Source organism: Typha latifolia, chromosome 14 (assembly GCF_019914945.1).
Source record: "Typha latifolia isolate L0001 chromosome 14, TyphaL0001v2, whole genome shotgun sequence".
NCBI lineage: Eukaryota > Viridiplantae > Streptophyta > Magnoliopsida > Poales > Typhaceae > Typha > Typha latifolia.
The window spans coordinates 9,705,136-9,728,872 of NC_133099.1; the positions used below are offsets into that span (position 1 = coordinate 9,705,136).

Here is a 23,737-nt window from a genome sequence, read left to right on the forward strand (position 1 = left end):
ACTCTAACCTGAACCAAAGAAAGACCACCAAACATTGATACTTCTTATTTTAAGGAACCATTCAGAGCTAATCTTAGAGAGCTAATCTTAGAGAGCATAGTTAAGGCAAAGAAGCTTCATTTTTAAACTTCAAATGCCATTGAAATCATTAAATTACACACTTTCTTCTTTTGTGTTTGAATATGTATAGAATATTCAGAATAAAATACTCCAACTCCTTCCCTCCCCCTCAACATCTAGTACTACTGCTAAAAACCCTCATTTTGAAATCATGCAAGCATCACCACCCTTTACCTTTTCTTTTTGTACTACTGAGTGACAACAGAATGAGAGTAATACGATGCATGATAGCAAAGGGAATAAGTGAATAATGAGAGGAAGCTAGAGAAGAAAGCAGAGGGAGGAGGGAAGAGAAGAAATACACTTCAAATGCGTCAGTAAGCTTGATCTATAAACATGAAAAAAATGAAGTTATAATCTTCTTCTACGAAAGCACAACATCACTGGCTAATGGCTATCCTAGAGGAGCTATGGTATGCCTACAGACATGCAAGAAAAGAAGAAATGGAGCGAATCAAGCATTATAAACAGGTGAATCTAAAGATTCAATCAAGTAAGCTTAGCCAAATCTGCAATCAATCTTACAAAAGAGGCGACAAAGAGGAGAAAACCTTTCGAAATTCAGGAAACGGATGGGATTTGGCGATGTGGTAATCGCTTTACCGGCTCCAATTCAGTTGGTGCAAGGCGGGATCCGACTCAGATCGGATCCGATAGCCTCGAGATCGTTCCCGACCTGCACCAAGCGAGTCAGAGGCGGCGGCGACCAAAACCCTACAATTTATACAAACTCATCTCCATGGGAGACGGTAGAGAGTCCATTCGCGTGGCGACTATAAATAAACTAAAAAGGTCCTATGTCTATGTAAGAGAGAGAGAGAGAGAAAAAGAGATGATGATGATGAAGAGGGAGTGGGAGATGGAGATAGTGACACGTTGCATGCGTCATTGGATGATCAGGTCAGATCACACGGTCGTGATTTCACTTTATTAGAAGAAGGATATTTTATCTTGTCTATTAGCAGCATTTGATGAGTAGTAGTAAGTAGTAGAAGAGGTTTTACGCTCTCTACTTTCCTGTTTATGCTCATTGGTAGGAACTCAATAGTAGAACTCACTCACTCAGCATTCATTGATCTAATTTTAAGTATATCTGCTACTACTACTACTACTACTACTACTATTACTACTATTGGCATAGTGTACTTAAAATTAGTCATCATAACATAATAAAGAGCTCTGGCCTCGGGGAGGGGAAGAGCAGCTGACAGCATCTTCTCTGCCAAGTTAGGCTGAATAGATAACCTAACTCGTCCTCCCTTAGATCCCATCACACCAATCATGAGAGCAAAAGTCTCCAGTGATGGGAGCTGCTGGTGTAGGAGGAGTTAAACCATTGGACTCTCTCTGCACCATCCTTTTTTGTTACAAACCATGTATTGGTATTAGAGAAAGTAAGTGGTAGTAAGTAAGCGATGTGTGAGTTTGATAATAATTCTTTTTTATTTTTATTTTTATTTTTAGAGGGGGACAAGGAGAATCTTTGGAGCTTATAAATAAATAAATGTCGATGGTTTAATCGGTGGGGAAGCGAGAGCACCGACTCGCCGCAGTCATTGCTGACCTGGAGGAGCTCAAATTTCCATGTATCAAGAACGTGAGATCACATGCTATGCCTGGTGAGTGACAAATTAAACTGACACTAGGATCATCTCACATGCACTCCGCCAGAAGATGGAGCAAGAAATTAAAAAGACCCACACCCTCGTATTAAGGTTATAAGACTGGTTTTGGTTCTCTTAATTATCTTAATTATAGAGGTTTTTGATCGAGAAATTAGTATTGAAATCACGAAAGTGGTTTTCTCATGATAAAAACCCAACTGGTAATGAATGGATTTTTGCTTCACTAGTAAACTTTTTTTGCCTATTTAATTAACTCAAGTTGATGTTCAAATTTATAGTAGGAGAATGACAGGAAGAAAGAAACAACGGTTGAGTGTCAGCTAGCTCAATTAATGGAATCTGGCACCTTATCTCTTTCAAACCTGATTCGAAGATCTTTGCACCTCGTAAGTGGTGATGACTTTTCCTATCTGGATGGAATAATATTATTCGACGAAAACTATATAGTAACAGATGAGCAACAGGTTGACATACTTTAACTGTGCATGTTATCATGTACTAGTAAGCTCGTAATGTACCATGAACAGGACACCTGGTAAAATGCAAGTCCAGGAGATTAAAAAAAAGACTGCCACGCCCAAATGAAATTGACGTTACATAGGACGCTCGAATACATGTTAATTAGAAGTTACAGTCGAATGACACCAAAATAAAGAAGATAAATAAACATCACTTTTATCTCAATACCAACCAATTTCCTACTAGCTACTCTCTCTCTCTCTCAACTCTTTTATTTCAATCATTTCACTCTTTCCTCTCCTCTCTTCATCTATCTGTTATAAAAGATATTTTGAGGGAACGCATGAACAAGTAATAATAAAACATTAAAACAAGGATTAGCAACAGCCGCCCACAATGCGTTGAATCACTTTCCTCCCTAGTATATATAATACACGACAGCAGTGACTGGGATTTTTTTTTTCCCCTTTGGTTTTTGTGAGAGAAGGGTATGACTTGGACTTTCAGACAAAGAAGAGTATGAATAAATAAGTCCCAAAGAAGAAAGTTGAAACAATGAGTTGCTGTATGCGAAGAATTTACATTTCACTACTGAAGGACATGGGATAAACAAACCTAGGAACTATAGATTCAAAATATTACCTTACAACATTCTCAGACCTGGAGGTATTTTTAGAACCAACCATATCATTAATCCATATTGCAAAATTCCATTTCAAGAACTTACAAGACAGCAGTACACTTCCGTGGAACTAATCCTTATTAATGGTTACCACCTAACGCATTCGCAAATACAGTTCTTTGTATTACACTGAAATAAAAGAATCATAATGTTGTTTCAAATCTAACCATGATAATGTGCAACGCTCGCTCCCTCAGATAGGTTAAGCCAAAATAGATACACAATATTAAGAAGGCACGTATTATAAACGCAACTGCAGTACATTCATATAAACATATTCTTATATACCATCTCAGATCCAAGCTACAGCCTCCACTGAGATAGGAGAATAAATATTCTCTCAAACATTACTTCATCCGGTTCAACTGAGAGGTTCAAACATTACTTCATCGAGTTCAAGTGAGAGGTTGAACCAATTGCATCCCTCGAACTTTATGCTGCGAGAACTATTATCACAATGAGTAGGATAACCCCAAAAATCACAAGCAGCAAGCACATCTGTGAAAATCAGGAATGCCAGTTTAGCAATAGGATATAGAAGAACCAGATGATAAAAAATGTAAGCCTTGATATACCAAAGATGAATTTGACTTTTGAGTTTTGGCAGCTTTGGCGAGTTGGATTTTTGCTTGTGCAGTTGCTGCGACAGAGTTCTCAATGTGAGAATCGATATCATCTGCACAAAAGATTGCAGATGTTAGACAAGGACAATAACAAACATATATTTTATGTGATGCGGGTGTACATATATGCATGTAAACCAATATTAGCACTTGTTGTTACAGCTTACCAATAATAGCTCCTTGATCATGAACAAGCACAGCAAGGTCTTTAAAAATTTCATTCACCTCACCAATCTGCCGTTGAATCTCTTGTATGCCCTGTTCCCTCTCATCAATGATAGCCTCATTGAAAATGATCTCATTATCCAACAAGAGTACCTCTTGTCTATGGTTCAAAAAAGAAAAAAGAGGCAATGATAAAACCATCTCCAAAGGAAAATGTGTGACCTAAAATAAGTATCTTGGAATGTAGAATCCAGTATTGACCGAGAACATATTCAGTAATTGGTTCAAAGTAAATCTCTCACCAAAAGGAAAGTGATCAATGATTAAATGTTCACAAGAAATCAGAATGACACTACCAGTAAATAACTGCAAATCACATAGTTCTCCCTTCAATTTCTTTATATTCTATTAGGAATTCTAAATTAGTTATACAAAATAAAAAGAGAAAATCATCACAGATCCTTGACATAATAAATAAATAGTTGACTCTGTAATCCAGTTGGGAGATCATTTGATTGCAAAGTCAATCCAATAAAATTAAAGACAATGAAAGTTAGATATGCAAATTGGTAACTGACATCTGGCTGCTGCATTGGAGCACATAATTTCAAACTTTAGAAATCTAATCAGATCTTCCACGTTCTCTGCTAAAAAATATTAAAAAAAAATTACAATAAAGAAAAATCACCTTTTAGATTCTAGAAGCAGTGCATGTTGCTCATGTGATTTGTCGGAACTTATATCTGGCTCACTTGCATTATAACTGCAGAAAGATGATCGGAGTATAGATAAGTTTTGTGTTGGTAAGCATACCAGATACACGAAACTATGTCGTTTATATTTCCAAAATCAATACGCATGGATAATGTCCACAATATAACACATGCATGACTTTAAAGATATCTACCAAAAGATCAATAGATGTTTAATCCCTCCAATCCCAAGTCCAACTACTTCATTATGAGAGAAGAAAAACTAGTTGGGACCTTTGAATTGATCCTGGGGAATTTTGAAGGTTCATGTTTATATTTAGCAAAAATGAGAGCTTGAATAAGCAGTACTACTGTGAGGAGACTTCCTAGTACAGTACGTCTCAGAAAAAACAGAAGATTAAAGAAAACTTGGTCAGAAATATTTGTCTTCCATGGAGAAGGTTGATATAATCTAGGGATAGTAGGAAAGTAGCAAGAATGACCTAAAGAACCATTATGCAAATCAGATAGAGTTTTGGAGGAAAAGGACCAAGAAAACTTAATTTGTTGAACATTTTATCAGCACAAAAAAATAAGATCATTTGGAAAGGAAATACTACCAAGTACCATCAGAGAAATATTGTTATACAAGCACATAATAAAAAACAAAATATCAGGGATGACTTGCTTTGCATGTTCTGAAGTTCTCATTTTTCCACTATAAATATTTATCATATGATCGATCTAAGAAAAATTAAACACGGAACACCAAAAGTAGCAATACGAGAGAAGCAATGTAATTCCACAAGGCAAATTATAAATTCAAAGAGAACTTGACCTGGAGGATCTGAAGCTTTTGCATCTTCTCCATGGAATCTAATATTCCAATTACGTAAATACCAAAACAGTGATTAACATGGTATGTATAAATATGTAAAGGCATCCCAATGGACAAGGCTCCTATAAACGCAGGGTCTCAAAAGGAAAGTTTGAATAAAAAGTTTTGGACAAAGGAATACAACTATAGTAACTATTCCAAAATAGTAAAATACCAAAGCAAATACCTGGAAGGCCGAATTGCTTGAGATATAAAAGGTGCATATGCAGCTTCTCTTTCAGCAGCAAGCCGCTGAGCTTTCTGGAACTCTTTCAGAACAGCTTGGAAATCCTTCGCTAGCTTTGCATCAGCTATCTTTTTGCTTGCCTGCATTTGAATACTCATGTCTAAGCAAAGAAAGAAAGAAAGAAATTATGTGCAAAGGAAGCACGTGCAATAAAAGGACTTCAAAGGAAGCATGTGCAATAAGAAGACTAAATGGAACTGTGCAATAAGAAGACTAAATGGAACTGTGCAATAACGGTTTTCACCACTCATATATCCGCATGAATTTCTTTATTTTCTAGGCAGCAGGAGAGGAAAATCTAGCATGATATGTTAGCTGAAGGCTATCTCAATTCCCATGTTCTTGCACTTGATGGTTTTCAAGCAACAATTCTCAAGCTTATAAGCACAATGCAATCTGATAGGAAAATGCAAAAGAATTAGAGGACAAGAATTAAAGGTATTGATGTATAGACATGCAAAACTAGGGAGGACAAAGTTTTACTGAAAACTTAAGAATGCAATGATCATCGACACTTCATCTTATTCAGAAAATGAGAAGAAAGGAATCAGAAGCAAAACAATGAAGGTTTGGAGTGAATCTACTACTGATCATTGATTTAGTAGCAGATGACATCTGGTTTCTGATACTAAGATGTATAAAATCTTTGAAAAATAAACCAAAAAGTAAATATAGAAAGAAGATAAGCGTTTACACGTACACAGCTATGAGGGAGAAAATGAGAGTTAAATAGTCTTTCAGGCGAGGACTGAAGAAGATATACAGTGAGATAAAAGACATTTGGTGTCTTGGTGATCAATGATGATACCATAGTAAACATAGACTATGCAACATGAGTTGTTCAATAATCCTGCCTAATTCGAGAACTTCATCTATGTGAAATAGGCAGATATAGATAACTTAAAAATCTCTACACTAAAAATAATTGACCATGGCCCACTGTCCTTATGAACTAACTGTATGAGATTCTGGATCATGGAAGATGAGGACCTGAACATGAATAAATATACTCACAGCATGGTTTGTTTTTTCAGCACAAAATGAAGGAAAGCATAATAAATGACTCAAAGATCCACCACAGAATATTAAGAAAAACAAGACCATAATTAGAAACAAGCACTTACACTGACTTCAGAGCGATGATCTGCCTCACTAGCTTGTCGAAGTTTATCTGAAGTGTCTTTTACTAGTTGGGTGATATGTGCTCTTGTCTTGTGCCTACCGACAAAAACTTGCAGTTAGCAATAAAGCATCTGAATTTAAATTGACAAGGCACAATCTCCAAAGAGATCTGTACTCATAATTAAACTTTAAAAGGTTTCCAGATCTAATACTTTTAGCACTGTATCATCATATGTAATCATCATATGTAGTTAGTCATGCTATTGACATATAAATGCCGTATGTGAGTGCATATGCGTTTTTCATTTTTTAGATCGACAATAGAATCCACAAACATATGGAATGAATATTATATTATTATATAGTCAAATGATGTATTGTATATGGTGGGATGTTAATGATAATAAGAGCAAAACGAAATTTTGCTTTTATTGCCCGCAAGACAACCTATTGTTAGTCTACTTGACCTATATTTAGCACCCAAATGAGTTAATTTAACTTTGCATGTTTAGTGATCATAATACCCGTAAGGCCAGAGGGTGGAAAAGGAGGATAAAGTTGTAAGTTGAACTAGTCTTAAGATTAAAAAGGGAAAATTTAGGTACTTTGTTTTTGAGAGAGATGAAATATTCTTAAGAGAAAATGTGTATTACTTGGCATAAGAAAACTAAAACATGTTTCTATTCCAAGTCCACCAAACCAATTACTAAACCTAATGTTTAGCTCATAAATAAGAATAACCTGTTTTTAACATTAACCACTGCATATACACTCCATGACTACAAAAACTGACATACACCCAATATACCTACTTAGACATGCAAATGCGCCATGCCAATATAACCGTGTAGGGAGGCATATACCCGGATCTAGTGAAGTTCATCAGCAGATAGGCAATGTACATGGGTATGTGGTGCTGCGGGAATTGCCTCCGCATATACCAACAGACTTTTCATAAGTCATAACACTGAATTACTAAGTTATGGCTGACATACAGCTAAATAAGCTGGAAGGAAATATGTGATGGCTGATCAATTAATAAAGTCATAAGATATCAAGGAATTGAAAAGAACTTCTCTAGAACATATAGAAGGGTTACTAAATACAAATGAAAGACTGCCCAAAGACATACTTTTAACCAAAACACTTAATATCTGTCTAAGTATATCAGCAACAGCATGGCCCATATGAGTTGTCAGCGAGAAATGACACGTACAAAAAGTCTAATGATCTTGAAATCCAGCCTAATAGAAACTAAATCCATTTCAACTTTCGCTATTCTTTGGCATTGGATGGAGGAAGACTATATCAAATTCAAACTGATATTGGATTGCCCACTCTCAAGCCCTAATTCCTTTTAATCTTACAAAGAGTCGAAACAAAATTATGTATTTGAGATGTGTCAAACTTCAATTACTTGTGTTCCTTAATCCTGACAAAAGTTGGATAAATTTGGCATACTAAGAAATCGCAAGTCTAGATACCTAAAAGCTCATGCAGTTCGCATTTGTAAATCTGAATACCAAAAATAAAAATAAAAATTTAATAGATGTTGTTCAAGAAAGAAGAAGTATAGAGAGGATAAGAAAGGGAATTAGAGAATGGATCTTCTCACAGCCTATCTCGGAGGTCGGGGGTGTCCTTGGGGGTGCCGAGAGTATTGACGAGACGTTGGAAAGTGGCGACGGTGGTGGTGATCTGGAAGACGCCCGAGGCCACCGCCTGGGACGCGCCGCCCTCCCTCCTCCCTCCTATCGCCGGCCCCACCGCGCGCCCCCGTTCCAGATCCTGGAAGCTCATGACCCTGATATCCTCCCCTTCCGCAAATCCTTCTCCTCTCTCTCTCTCCTTTCCCTCTCTCGAAAAGAAGGATACGAGGGATGAGGAAGAGGAAAAAGGGTGCGGACCGGAGGACGAAGACGACGGGATTCGGCGATGGGATCGGGAAGCCCCGGTAATTAAGCCAATGAGACGGGAAGGAATAAATAAATAAAATAATATTTAATATTTAATATTTAATATTTAATATAATAGCATACTGAACAATCAACAACGAAAGGGTGGGCCGTCCCATCTGGAAAAAATGAAATAATATTTATTATTCCCAATAAAAATTCAGACGATAAATCCAATTTATATATATAATCATATACCTGGAGACTTGAGGTTGGGCATCAAGGAAAGAGTCCGGCCCACAAAATAATTTATGGGCACTAGTTGGGCTGCCTCCGGCTGCCAATTACCCTCAAAAATCAAATCATATCATAGTATATCATATCCAACTATAACAAATGGATAACATAACACAAGCGATTAGAATAAAACGAGAGAGAATATTGACAATCCCTTCAGAGTCAAGACTCTTAATAAGGCAGCTTAATGGTCTTTTTGTTGTGTGATTCTTCCAAAGTTGCCAAATCCCTTGATTGAGGACCTTCTTGGTAAAGGTTATAACCTTCTTTGATTCAATAAATACTATCCCATAACATTTGAAACCCCACAAACTCCTTAGCCTTATGGCAAACGGGAAAGTAGTTTGTGGCAGTTAAAGTGAGATTAGTAGGGAGTAGTTTTAATTTTAGGGGCAAGAGGCAACTTGTAAATAATTTTGTCCGCCCATTCTAGCTAGGCTATTTCTATCAAGAGTCCTACAGAAAACGACCAACCGAATAAGCGACAAGTTTACCCGTAGGATTGGGAATCCAAGTCCAGCAGTCCCTGGTAGCATGCATATATATAAAGTACAATAGAATAGAAACGAGACAAGTATTACTTACTTGGGCTGTTATGCCCACCTATGCTCTCTCTACTCACAATAAATTTAGGAACATATATATATATTTCCAGTTACTCAATTGAACTACTAGTGATGCAGTAGAAGATCTACCCGTTCGTTGGAATGGTAGTTAGTTTCCCTTGGATAATTACTTGTCAGTTCCTGTGAGTTGAGTTGATGAGATATTACAACTCTATATACTCTTTAGATAGGACTTGGGAACATCCACGGGAGGGAACACAAGATAGAATTGTATTCATTTACCAAAACAAAGTGATTGATCATTATGCTCTTTTTGTCCTCCACTGCATGAGTCATGACTAAGCTTCTCTTTTCGTTGGCTATTCATATTTATATTTGTCGTCGATGACAAGACTTGATCCAACCAACATATACTTTAACCATATTTGAACTTTAGCTAGCCCAAAGACAAATTAAGCTGTATGTTATATATCTTAAATAATATTGGCATAAAAACGATGCTTAGTTTCACCAGTATAAATGCACCATTGACATGAAAACATGACATGAGATTCCCTGACGAAAGGGGATGGGGATGGGGATGGGAGTGGTTTAACCCATAACAGTAGTACTAGAGTAGGAACCGAATTAAATATTTGCAACTACCAACCAAACTTAACCGAAACCTCTTGAGTCTTTTGACTCTCGAGTCTTGAACCCTCCTGCTTCAATGATGGCACGTGTCACTGCTACCTGGCCCGACCACTCTGCGCGCGCGAAAGCAAACGAACCGCAGGATCAACCAAGTAGAACCAACCTCGGGACACCCGCCACTGCAACTGCGTTGATCTTAACGTGGACCAGCGGAGCATGTGAGGCCGTCACTTGTTGTACTACCGGACCGGTCTCCCGACCCCCGGGGGCCCCAGCTTGAGGAGACCAAGCAACATGCGCCACGCGGGCTTCCCACGTGCGGGCCCCCGTTCCTCCCTGTACGTACGCATGGACTATATGCATATGCATGCATGTGATCGAGCTAGAGTGTTACGAGTGGTGATCGAGCAGTTGATGGCGTGGATTCGCATTATTAATATGTATTTATGTATGGTTGATTCATTAATGCAAGAAGAAGAAGAAGAAGAAGAAGAAGAAGAAGAAGAAGAAGAGTCCATTAATTGCTTTTATAATATTATTATTATTTTATTATTATCCTGCACTCTTTTGTAGATTCCCATGGGGGATGAATGGGTACAGTACCACGTGTTGCCAGAGATCTTCGGCATCCTCTTTGAGCCCCGTGCCACCTCAGCACGAGGATGGTGGGTGGTGGCTATTAAATTTACGTAAACAAAATATTGCTACTTATATTATTGTGCATATTACCAAAGAAGCTCCATACCTGGACCCAGTTTGGGGCTTTGGGCTTTTTCTTTTTGAAGTAGATCGTAAATTTCTTACACTAATCTTTAAAACGACACACACACTCTCTCTCTATAGCATACTATTGATTTGATGACTTTGCATTTATTTTTCCACAATGGTTATCCGATGATTGCGAAAAGAATGGGTTTCACATGATCTGAATCTACTAGTCTTACATGAAACTTCCTTAATTGAGGAGGCACAGTAATGCTTACATGGTGTACAGGTAGATAAAGAAGAATGGAAAGCAAATGTATTCTTAGAAGAGGAAGGGATAGAGAAGTATAGTAGTTAATTAAAATTTGTTTGGGCAGAGGAAGCAAAATTGATAGTGATATTTATATTTGATATTTAATGGTTGATCTCGGTAGCTATAAGCAGCTAATAAAGGGAGGGAAGAGTTGAATGCAATTGCTGCGTTCCCACCGAGTTGAGCTACGTAGGTAAGCAAACAAGGATTTAAGAAAGAAGGGGAGGCGGCCTTTCGCTCTCTCTCCTCACTGTCTGAAAGCGATATCTCGGCATTGCTAAACTCTCATTACAGCTGTCTTCAATTTCCTCACCAATTTTTTTTTTTTCAATCCCTTTCCTTATCCCTCCATTGGATTAAAGGAAGAATTAAATATATCTAGTAGTTAATTAATAAAGCGAGGCAGTCGTGGATCAGGATATAGATAGATAGATAGATAGATATATGTTTGTTTTGTTCATATGCGTTTCGTCCTTCTCTCCTCTCCTCTCCTCTCCTCTGTCCTAGCTACAAACTTTGCCTTATTGGGTAAGCACAGCACAGGGGAAGTCGGGGAGGAGAAGGAAGAAAGGAAAGAAAAAGCTCATCTCTTTTGCACGAATTGTGTGAGAGAGTGAGTTCTTGTGGCGGGTTTTGGTGGAGAAAGGTTTTATTTTTTTTTTGGAAGAAAGACGTGATCTTTCCGACTTCTTTTTTCTCTGCTGCAATCAAGTCTTGCTCTGTTTCAGGCTTTGGAGGGGTCGAGTTGTAGAGCCTTGAGCTTGCTTCAGAGGGAGGAAGAGAACCCAATTGAAGAAAGAAAGAAACAAGAACGAGAGATTTAAGCTTCACAAGACCTTTTTTTTTCTTGTTTAATTGTTTTCCTTTTTCTCCTATTGATATTTTTTTTGGGGAGGGGGAAAAGGAAAAGGACTTTGAGCTCTGGGGATTTGAGCTGCCCGATGTGCTTATTATAGAGAGTTGCAGGTTTCGAGAGGGTCTCTGCTATTCGAAGGAAAAAAAAAATTCGGCTTTGGAGTGATCCAAGTTCTGGCCATTTGAGTTTGCTTTGGAGAAAAGGAAGGGAGCCAAAGGTATCCATCCTCCTGCTCTCTTTCCACTTATCTCTCTCTCTCTCTTCTTTCTTGTTCTTCTCTGTAGTGTGCATAACACTCACTATAAATTGGACGCAAGGAACTCTTTTCAAATACCAATACTAGTATCTATATGTTGAGGAGGAGGAGGAGGAGGAGGAGGGGAAAAAAGAAACAAAAAGAAGAAGAAGAAGAGGGTAATTAACAAAAGAAATACTAGAATAAAGTGAAAAACCTCTGCTGATTTAGCACCATGAAATAAATTTTTGTTGTCAATGAGACTTGGAGCTGCAATCCAAGTTGACGGCGCTCCCATTCGGCCAAAAGAACTTTAGCTGGCAAGATAGATGAGTCCAGAACCTGACTGACACGAAAATGCCCACCCTCCATTTGGTCCTTGCCTGCCCGGTGAAGTCGAACGGCACCACCCCGTTCTTGAGTGCCACGTCCATCACGGCCATCCCCCCCTGGTCCAGTGGGATCGTCGCCGACGGCACGTCGTAGTCGAGCGGCAAGGAACTGTTCATGGGCACAACGAACGGGTCGGCCTTCAGCTCTGCAACTGTGATGCCGTTGAATTTGAGGGTAAGGCTCAGATCGGAGAAACCTGCCTCAGACTTGCTGTTGTCATTCTCTGCCATGATCCTCATGGTCATCTCGGTGTCGAGCATCCCGGTTTGATCATAGTTGAGCTTGTCAAGGTGCGCGTCGGCCACAGTGAGGTACGGCATCTTAGGCTGGTAGATTAGGTAGATGGCAAACACGACGACGCCTGTGATGATCACGGCGATGGCTAGGATAGCACAAGCGATTGCTGCCGTCCACACCAGCGGACTGGTGAACCTCCCCCTGTTGGAGATGAGCTTTGGCATTAGCTGTGGCTGGAAACAGCATTCGGCAAGATTTTTTTTTGCTGAATTGTGCTACTCGGTGTCTTATCTAGTTGGCTCGGACATTAGGCTTTTTTCTTGGGCTTAGGCAATAGACAGGAGCTGGGTTCTCGATGATGGTTGGTGGGCAAGGTTTGGTATCTTCCTTACCCTCATGGCGAGCTATTAGTGTGGTACTAAGCATTTCTGAGGAATCTTGGTAGCCTTACCATAGACTAAAGGAGATACCATACTTGCATTACCTTACCTCGGCTCTGCCTTTCCCTTCTGAGGTACTTCTTCCATCGCATTTCCTGTTGCAATCCCTTAGAGGATGCAAACCTTTTTGCTTTACTTCTCCCACTTTCTATTAACTTCTCCCTTCATCACTTTTCTAGTAGTAGTAGTACTCGATCTTCCTGGTTGATTATTTTGGACATGATGATATCTTGGCTGGTGATGGTCTTCTTTCGTTGCTGCTTCTTGGCCGTGCCGTGCTTCTAAATTGAAGCTATTGAGATAGTCAGAATGGACTTTTATGTATTTTAATTTATTATATATCGGGGATCATTAGGCTTAACCTCTTAACTATTTGTAAATATATTTGCAGCTTTAGAATCTCCATTTTCATGTGCAGTTTCCCCGAGGGAGAGGATGTTGGGTGTTCATTTAGTGGCATAACCGTGACTTAGAGTTAGGCCCATTTCTTTGTTAAATGATTTTGGTATTTGCTGAAATGACATGGTAAGTACAAATCATAGTTAACATTGAATTGAAAAATCAAAAAGATGTCGTCTTTGTATTCTCATGTTATCTTCTGCAAAATGATCTGAATAAACACCAACAACTAAGAAGCTGACAACATTAGTAGAAGCACATAATGTCTTCCATACACACTGATATAAACTGATGCTTATGCTTTGTGAACTATTTACTTTAGATACTCTTTTTGTGATTAACAGATACTTGGAGCACTTGCAAAGTAATTGAAGATGTGATGCTGTTTTTTATCTTTACATTTCGTTATTTCTGGACGTGTAGATGGTAGAGAACATTTTTACTACTATCGCATAAGGAAAGTTCAATAATATGGTTGAATGTCATTTTTAATTGAAGTAGCTAACTTGATGCATACCATTAACCTAATAATTTGTGGCATGATATTGACCCGTTGCAGATATTATGTTGTTTGCAGATTTTATCTGAACATGAGTCAACTACTAGCTGACTCAGGGCAATTACAAGCGTGAAACACCAACAAACCATTTTGGATATGCGAGTGGATTACTCACTCATCTTGTTTCATAGTTCAAAAACTATGATTTGTTTTACACTCTGACATTTATACCTCTGCAACCAGAACTCTCTGAGCAGATAAAACTACTCTTCTGGAAACATGGCTAGGCATTTGTGACCCTGATGGATCCCCAAGTGTTTGTCAGATTGTCAATTGAATCTCTGGGACTAAGAATTTCAACGGAAGTTACAAAAAATATGCGAGAGATAGCCCTTCAGGCATCATGTCTGTGTGAGATCCGGCTCCGAGGTTTCCCAGTTCAGACAGCATCAGTGCCCCTTATATCAAATCCTGAGTCCAATCGCGATAATCACAGCAGTGCCATAGTTTTCTATCTCAAAGAGTCTGATTTGACGGCATTGATGACTCCGGGGTGTTTCCAAGCTCCTCAAGCTTATCTTGAGATTGCAGTTTTCATGGGAAGGCAAGGTTCACATTGTGGTGTTACCAATAGGAAGCAACAAATTGGTACATTCAGGGTGGAAGTTGGACCCAGGTGGTGTGAAGGTAAACCAGCATTACTTCACCATGGTTGGATCAGCATCGGGAAGAATAAAAAGGAAGCAGGGAAAAGAGGACCTGAATTACACTTAAGGGTGAAGTTGGACCCAGATCCTCGTTATGTTTTCCAGTTTGAAGATGAAACTGCATTGAGTCCTCAGATAGTTCAGCTTCAGGGGAACATCAAACAGCCCATATTTAGCTGTGAATTCAGCCGAGACAGGAGGTAGGAATTAAAATCCTCTCATAGTGTTATCTCCCTTAGTCTTGGAGTGAAATGGGGCAACAGAACATGGCTCTCTTCTATTTTCTAATCTTAATTATACATAAGCTGGAAGATAACTTGTTACTTGCTCTTCCAAACTCTTTCGGAGAGAAGAGAAATTGCTAGATGTGTAATTTCTCTTTGAAATTCAATTCTCCTAACTGTGGTAGCCTTCTTTTTTGTTTTTAAATTGAGGAATTGTTGTCCGACTTATTATGAAAATTGAGTTTCTGTTATTAGTATAGATATCTAAACTTGCCTATATTGTGTCTATGTCTGACTTATTATCAAATTGAGTTCTGTGATTAGTGCAGGTATCTAAACTTGCCTATATTATGTCTTTCTTTCCATCATATGGAAGTTTTTTCTCCTTGGAATACACAGGAATCTTGATGTAATCTTTTTTTTTTTTGTTCAAAAATTTATGTAGTTGTAGGCGGGATGCTTCTTAACTTCTGATGATTAGATAATTAAGTTCATCTATATTATAATTGCTCGTATAATTTTCTATACTTCTGGATAGTTACTGTCATGGTCAGCGTGCCTTTTGTCTGACCAATTATCTCTCAAGAACTTCTGTTCAATTGGTTTCGACTTTGGCTGGTACCTTTTCGTCTTGGACAAAACTTTAAACTGTGGATCCAAGATTAACCATATATGATCATCTTACTGGACATTTTCTTTTGTGACAGCTGAGATTTATTTTTGGTAGTGGTTTTAAGTGTTGTTTTCTGGTATATGATGATGGCAGGGGATCTCAAATGGATCATATGAGCAACTATTGGTCAAATTCAAACACTGAAGACAAAGACTTTGAAATGAGGGAGAGAAAGGGTTGGAAGGTGATGATTCATGATCTTTCTGGCTTCGCTGTGGCAGCTGCATTCATGGCAACTCCATTTGTGCCTTCAATGGGCTTTGACCGAGTTTCACGGTCCAATCCAGGTGCTTGGCTAATAGTTCGTCCTGACCCTGTAAGCTCATCTGAGAACTGGCATCCTTGGGGCCGGCTTGAAGCTTGGCGAGAGTCTGGACACAGGGACTCTGTTTACCTTCGTTTCCACCTTCTCCCTGAAGGCCAGGAGGCCGGTGTTCTTGTTTCAGCGATACAGATAAGTAGTGATAAGGGAGGAGAGTTCTACATTGATATGGATAGGCAGATGCCTATTGGAACTCCAGTACCAAGCCCACAGGGTGTCACAGGAGGAGATAACTACACAGTGACCTCAGGAGGACGCACGGTTGGTGGGTTTGTTATGAACTGTAAAGTACAGGGGGAAGAGAAGAGCAGTAAACCACTCGTACAACTTGCCATGCGTCATGTGACATGCATCGAGGATGTTGCGATTTTCATGGCTCTTGCAGCTGCTGTGGACCTTAGCATAAAGGCATGCAGGCCTTTCAGGAGGAAGTCCAAGAAGGGATTTCCCCATTCTATTCTAACATAACAAGTAGATGTCTCATCTTGCTATGTGCTTATGTCCGTAGATGCGTAGAAACATGATTGAGGCAAATGTGCAAAAAATAATACTCTGCCTAAAAGGGTAATTTAGTGTTCTATGAAATTGTAGCCAGATGGGATTTTCCTTTTCCAGTCAAGCCATTTTCCCAAACTTCATGCATTACTTATGGCATGCCATTCATATAGAAGTTCTCAACAGTTCTTGATTGCATGATTTCCTATCTATATCTGTGATATGCCTAGAACTTTAAAAAGTAGATAATTTTGCTTGTCACTGAATGCTCGGTATTGCTGTTGTATGTGGCGAATTTGAAGTAAGATTCTGTACTCAGTTAGGAATCTGTTTTAGATCAGAAAATTTATACTTATGGATCTTTAAGAGCTCTGTGTTGCTTGATATATCTTGGTATATGTAACTAAAATTTCTTCACGTTAGACAATTAAATATCTTCATTTAATTTTGCAAGGAAGATTTCTTTTGTATGCTGAAGAACAAGATATGTTCATTTTCTTGGTCTTCTTATTGACAAGGGATGATTTGCTGGGACTTCAGGTGTAGCTGTGGTGTTTCTTTTCATATTGATGATCTTTTAGCATTGAATCAGATGCTATCGTCCAATAAATGTTGTTTGAAAAACTCAAAACTGTTTGTTGTCTCACTGCCTAAATTGTCTCCTTAGAAAAGTAAATTTGTTTACATGATTTTGAGGATAAGGATTTCCTTGAATTCTCCAAAGAAATATGCTGCATCATGGATGCTGTTTTTCCTCTGTTATTTATACATTGAGAATAAGAAAAGCACCATATTTCCTGGGCTGTTTTAAGTGTGATCAATATTTTTGTGGTTGAACCAAAAGGATCAGGCTTCTGTTTGTCTCCATCCTTTTTGCTGAAGTTTATGGAAAATACTATAAACATTCATCGATATTAATATTATAAGACATAGTAGTAATAGTCACAGTAATTGTAGTAGCAATAGTCTTATTGAGTCAACCTGTCTTAATACTAGATAAAAGTTATTATCATCTTCTCGCACTTCTGGAACTTATTTATGACAACAAGAAACAGCTTGTATGACAGGAGGGATTACTCATCATTTAAAATAAGAGAAATGCCTCCAGTCAACTGCAGTGCAGAATACCGGAAATTAACAGATAGCATCACGGAACAGCCAACCAAAGTTGCACGGAATTTGACCTTCAAATTGTCTACCTACAATTGCTGATATGTTCATCAACTACTCCTCCTTTCATTGTAATTTCAAAGTTGAAAAACTATCTGTACATAGTAAAAAGAGCAGACAACGCGCAACGATTGTCTGTTTCACATGTGTAAAATATCAGTCTCTAGCTCTCCCTTCACAAATTGTGAAAGGTAGATGCCTTCCAGGAATGATAGCCTGAGGACAACAGTATCTTTGATAAGCTGGAGTTGAGTCCAGACAAGTGATGGACTAGCAATCAGAATTCCCTGTAACCTTAGAGGTTGCTATTACATTTCCGACCTATTGAATTGTACATCTGGAAGAGCAAAGCGAGCATACGCCCAAGCGACCATCTGAGGATGCATCTGAATGGTTGCTAGAAGAATCAGAAGTCAAGTATGCCTGCATCCAAAAAATAAAACATGCATATGGAGAATCATCAGAAAAAAGGGTATAAGAACCATAAATTGACACAAATCATTCAACCACCTCAATGATTGCAGGATCGTCTTTCATCAGTGTCTGTTCAGGAATGAAAGCAGTCCCAAGCTCTTGCACTTCCTGAGGTTTCAATTAGAAGAAAACAAAATATATGTCAGTAAAAGCAGTAACGTTTTTGCCAGTGATTTTGGAAGGAAAAATATAAATATAATAATATTTAAGCAAGAAGGACAGCAAAAGGTTTGAATTTTGTTGTGACAAACCAAGGAGAGAAAAATTCAAGCATTAGGGCTGAGGATCTTTTGTAGAAATAGGATCTTGTTCAATTCAATCAGATTCTGCAATATACGTTTGAATATATATATATATATATATATATTGGTTAAATCAATCAGAATGCTCTGCTTATATAAAGAGCATTATACTTCGTAAAGGAAAATGATTTATATAAGACAGTATCCGTATTAACAAAGAGTTGGTGTCCCCCTTACAATTAGACATAATCATCATCCAAGTTCTATAAATCACCAATTTGGATGCTTTAGTTTTACCTTGATTTCAGATGCTCTGAAGCTAATATAGTCATACAAGCAGCTACTTGGGGGGATCTGAGGACCATCCTCCTTCCTTCCTTCTGTTCCGAAATGCCTTACTGCAAGCCATGCAACACTTCTAGCTTAAAGTAAATTTTTGATTTTATTTTCAAGCTATCCCAGTAGTAACCCGTGAGAATGAGAGAGAAAATAAAATCTAGTCGTAAGTGGACAACATTGGCAACTGATCTTTGTCCATTTCAAGCATATATTATGATAGATGGGAAATAAGCAAGAAAAATGATACACTTTACAAACATTTCAAGAATTCCAACTCGAGCATAACTACAACAACAAAAGCTGATTAAGACACCATCCGGCAACCCTCCCCCCTTTGGATACCTAGAAGAAATGAACTAAAAGTTTTCCAAATCCACGAATAGAATATGACCTTGTTTTATCAGATAAGCACTCAAGATAGCATAACAAGTTACAGAGAATAGGGGAAAAAGAAAAGGAAGCGCTACTTCTCGTGAAAGCAAGAATTCGAACAAGAGACAAAGAAGCAGCTTCCAAGATAGCCCTGATGTAATGAAAAATTCGAAGTCTCGCAAGTCAAATCTTGACATAAATGAAGACATATTAATATGAAAAAGAAAAGTAAGTAGCTTCAAGATTCTTAACAGCAGAGATAGAGCACTCAAACATTACGATCTCTGAACTTTAAGGGATGTGAAATCTAATTAAATCACCGCAAGCAAGCAAGCAAGCAAACAAACTAGTTAATTGGAGGCCCATTTGCCTCAACAAACGAAGAAGATCAAATTAAGGGCAGTTCGATCACGAAGCTTATCGAGAAAGGTAGAATGGCATGCAAGAGCTAAGGCCGCACCTTGATCAAGGAGGATGGTACCGGCATTGCGGTCAAGGTGGTTGATGCATCCCTCGTAGCGGATTCCGGATGTGGTGATGATTCCGATGAGGCGCCCCACGTACGATTCCGCCAAAGAACACGATGTCTCCGGTGGAAAAGCCAAAATTGCGGCCAGAGAAGAACCCAGATCCGAAGCTGAAGAACCACTCGAAGAACCAATCTCGCTCGCCATCTCTCTCTCGCTCTCTTAAACACCAATGGAGAAGACCTCGTTTCTTTTCTTGCAAATTTCTATTTCTTTTCGTCGCCCTCTTGTATCCGTCTTATATAGTGAACGAGAGAGAGAGAGGAGCGAGAGTTAGTTACATTGTCGTTTCGTTGATTCGATTGCAGTATGCCGTACGATCACTCAGTCGGCGGCGAGTCAGCTGCGACGATAAGTAGAGAATCGTGATCTATATAAACTTAAAAACTGATAATAAAAAAAAGATGGTTATTTTATTATTTTTATACTCTAATATTCACTCCAGTGCTTGCCACACACATAACTGCGCATTGTAACCAAAAAAAAAAAAACTTAATTATTTTTAAATATATTAATGCTTTTAATTATACAATTAAAATCTCTTAAGTGTTCCTTTGGTAAGTTATTGTTAGTTATATTTGTCAGTAAAGAAATATCACGTGATTTATCTTCAACCATCTAGAGACCAATTTACTCTTCTGTTTACAAGAAAGAAATAGTTATAGGTTAAAAGTAAGGGTTTAATTTCCATGACTAAACCCTTCACGAGCAAAATCAAGCTCTCAAATAACAAGAAAAATGAATAAATGAAATTAAGTAGTATGTGTCTTTAAGAATTTAAAGTAGGGTAAATTACAAATGGTTAGAAAAATCATGACTTGAAAAATTTTATTTTCGCTTTCGCAAATTTTGAGTCGAAAATTAGATGGGATTCACATATTATTCATAATAAATTAATGGTAGAATAGGAAGAGCTTAAAGAGTACTTTGATGTCATATATTTTACTTATTCAAATTCATGAAATATACGTTAACGAAAATTAACTATAAAGTAGCTATTATGCTAGCAAAAAATAAATAAATAAATAAATTTAGTACCACATTTAGGAGATATAGTAAAGTAAATAAGTATGAAATTTATCGCGTCCGGGCAAATAACTCTTTGCCAACTCAACTCTCACACATGTGCCAACAAGCTCAAATACTTTAATTGTTCATAAGAACATATGCTTCTGCTGCAATTTAAAGTGTTGCTTTCTTTCGTATATAAGACAATTATTATATTTTGGGAGACTGTCATCCATCCATTGTTATCAAAAAAAGAGATAGAGGATGAACTCAGCTTTTAACTCTTAAAGAGCTAGTACTGTAACACCCAAATCATAAACACATATATGGCATGAGGCCACACAGCACGTGCGTGGCACATAACTATTTAGTTAGTTACTGAAAATCAAATAAACATATATCAACATCATAAGTTTATCCATAACATCTAAACTAAAAATAACTCAAGTCTGACTGTCAACAGAATACAGATAACCCTACTTGGGCCCCACACAGGCCCCAACACATCATCCAGAGCTTTTCACATCTACATATACATACAAAATCACCTGCTAGAATATAAGACAAGGATAAAGACACACTTTGAAAGATGTCAACCAATACATCAGATAACATAATTTATTTAGCGTATAATACTAACTACATTCTACTCTTCACCCACTGGCAAAATCTCTAAGGGAGTATTATGCTCTATTCGTTCACCTGAGTTTTTGGAAAGAAGAAAACAAATAGAGTCATGAGCTAAAGGCTCAGTGAATAGATCTTACCTCGAATCAGTGAAGCCAAACAAAGAGTAAATCAAGTACTGGATAATATGAATCAGAAATGATCATCATGCTATGAATGAACATATAAGCAAATCCTTGATAATTCCATATTTATAATAAATGTCATGTTATAACTGATCAAGAACACAAACTCTTGACAATGTATAAACAACATCTATGTCATACTATCATCGTATCACTTTCAAATATAACACACATGATGTATGCCGACCATGTCATGATGTCAAATACAATGATATATAAATTATGATATATAAATTATGATAATCACTTAATAATTATATGAAATTCTTAGTATCATACTATATATAGTCAACACTCGGTATAACTCCATCATACTAGATCACTATGTACAGTCAACACTCGGTACCCGGTCTTAATATCATGTCCGAAGGCTCAGAGCATACTCTGCCACCCGCAAAGAGTATCTTAAATATAACTATACCCCGCCACCCGCTAGGGTATCAACATCTATCCAAATCAGGCGCTCTTTAGCTGATAGAAACCTCGTGACGATAACTCGCCATATATGCCTTGGCGAACGATATGTGTTCGAATGCCTGTTGTGCACACAGACTAACGACCTCGGACGTAAAGCCAACATGATCACGATTATGTTGAGTGATCAATCATCTCCAAGCATGCCCTAACTCTCGCGCCCACTCGGGTATCTATGTAACACTCAAATCCTAAACACATGCATGGCACGAGTCAACACGGCACGTGCATGGCTCATGACCATTTAGTTAGTTACTGACAATCAAACAAACTTGTATCAACATCATAATTTTATCCACAATATCTAAACTAAGAATAATTCACGTCTAACTGTCAACACATACAGATAATCCTACTTGGGCCCCACATAGGCCACAACACATTATCAAGAGTTTTTTCACAACTATATACATAATTATATAAGTACAACGTCACCTGCTAGAATATAAGACAAGGATAAAGACACAGTTTGAAGGATGTCCACTAATACATCAAATAAGATAACTCATCTAGCGTATAACACTAATCACACTCTACTCTTCACCCACTAACAAGACCTCTAAGGGAGTATCTTGCTCTACTCGTTCACTTGGATTTTTAGAAAAAAGAAAACAAAGAGAGTCATGAGCTAAAGGCTCAATGAATAGACCTTACCCCGAATTAATAAAGCCAAATAAAGAGTAAATCATGTACTAGATAATATGAATCAGAAAGAAACATTATGTCATATATGAGCATATATATATGTATTCTCAATAACATATATATGAATACAATCAATTCTCATGAATGAGCATATTATATCCTCAACCAAAAATATATCTCATGATGAAATTACAATATAACATCACCGAATGTAACAACATATGATGTATACCAATTACGATCCAATGATACTAGTCACATCAATGATGATACATGATGCATGTCAACCACTAGATAATCGTATATGTCAGAGCCAGATATAATCCGCATATATCTCACTATCATAATCATCAGTCTCAACTATGAATATCATCCATCATGCTGGACTATAGTACCCAGCCCCAAACTCGATACATAGTATGTCACAAGCTCAGAGCATACCCTGTCATACGCTAAGAGTATCTCTGAAGATAAATTATATCCTACTATACGCTAATGATATTTTAGAAGAAAGTAATCATACCTTGTCATACGCTAAGGGTATATCAATGATAGTTGTACCCTATCATACGCTAAGAGTACAACCATCAGCTATCACCATGCTCTGCCATACGCTAAGAGTATGTCCAGTACCAGTTTGGATCAGATACCGTTTCAGCCATCACATCATATACACAAGTATTTTCATGATTCCTATACATGATAGATCATATGCATATATCCAGTACTGCAACAGAACATGCAACTCAGAAGCCAAGAGAAAAATGATGTAATGCAAACTTAACCATGTATCTAGCACATGCATACTCCTACTAGTCTATCACATGCATACTCATACTAGAGATCATCTCAGTATAAAATCATAACAGTATAATTATCTCTAATTATTTTTATATATCACTAATGTATTCATATCGTAGATCAGCCTAATCAAATGCATGATAAAATATGCTTGACTAAAATCATCTCTAAAATATGGGAGTCGAAATCTGAAATTATTTATAACATATTAACCCAGCTAAAAGATAATTTCTCGTTGTAATCATATACTCTTCATTCCTATATTTGTTTTATTATTTATTAACCATAATTATATTATTTAATAGTATATTTAAAATATAATTATCTACGTATTATTCTCTTTGATAATTAAGAAAAATAAGAATTAAGTTA

General features: G+C 37.6%; 4 protein-coding genes across 6 annotated transcripts; 1 reads left to right on the top strand and 3 right to left on the bottom strand.

Moving 5' to 3' along the window:
- Window positions 1-2,873: 2,873 nt before the first annotated feature.
- On the bottom strand, window positions 2,874-8,590 carry LOC140800956 (syntaxin-22-like). The gene is made up of 7 exons (XM_073155902.1): window positions 8,228-8,590; window positions 6,615-6,708; window positions 5,431-5,570; window positions 4,363-4,437; window positions 3,677-3,834; window positions 3,462-3,562; window positions 2,874-3,384 (listed from the first exon to the last, which is right to left on the bottom strand). The coding sequence occupies exons 1-7, from the start codon at window positions 8,410-8,412 to the stop codon at window positions 3,319-3,321; spliced, it is 819 nt and encodes a 272-aa protein (XP_073012003.1). The 5' UTR covers window positions 8,413-8,590; the 3' UTR covers window positions 2,874-3,318.
- A 2,822-nt stretch (window positions 8,591-11,412) lies between these two features.
- Window positions 11,413-16,639, top strand: LOC140801285 (uncharacterized). 3 transcript variants are annotated; one of them, XM_073156315.1, is made up of 4 exons: window positions 11,472-11,667; window positions 11,750-12,094; window positions 14,159-14,987; window positions 15,778-16,639. In XM_073156315.1, exons 3-4 carry the CDS (start codon window positions 14,383-14,385, stop codon window positions 16,472-16,474), a joined length of 1,302 nt encoding a protein of 433 aa, XP_073012416.1. In that variant the 5' UTR covers window positions 11,472-11,667; window positions 11,750-12,094; window positions 14,159-14,382; the 3' UTR covers window positions 16,475-16,639. The 3 variants fall into 3 exon arrangements, with proteins under 3 accessions (XP_073012418.1, XP_073012417.1, XP_073012416.1); XM_073156317.1 differs by having other exon boundaries at window positions 11,413-12,094; window positions 14,141-14,987; XM_073156316.1 differs by having other exon boundaries at window positions 11,468-12,094.
- Window positions 12,184-13,117, bottom strand: LOC140801287 (uncharacterized). The gene has a single exon (XM_073156318.1). It carries the CDS (start codon window positions 12,964-12,966, stop codon window positions 12,367-12,369), a length of 600 nt encoding a protein of 199 aa, XP_073012419.1. The 5' UTR covers window positions 12,967-13,117; the 3' UTR covers window positions 12,184-12,366.
- A 1,097-nt stretch (window positions 16,640-17,736) lies between the features above and the next one.
- Window positions 17,737-19,950, bottom strand: LOC140801313 (protein decapping 5-like). The gene is made up of 4 exons (XM_073156345.1): window positions 19,559-19,950; window positions 18,685-18,785; window positions 18,182-18,253; window positions 17,737-18,094 (listed from the first exon to the last, which is right to left on the bottom strand). Exons 1-4 carry the CDS (start codon window positions 19,770-19,772, stop codon window positions 17,993-17,995), a joined length of 489 nt encoding a protein of 162 aa, XP_073012446.1. The 5' UTR covers window positions 19,773-19,950; the 3' UTR covers window positions 17,737-17,992.
- Window positions 19,951-23,737: the final 3,787 nt, after the last annotated feature.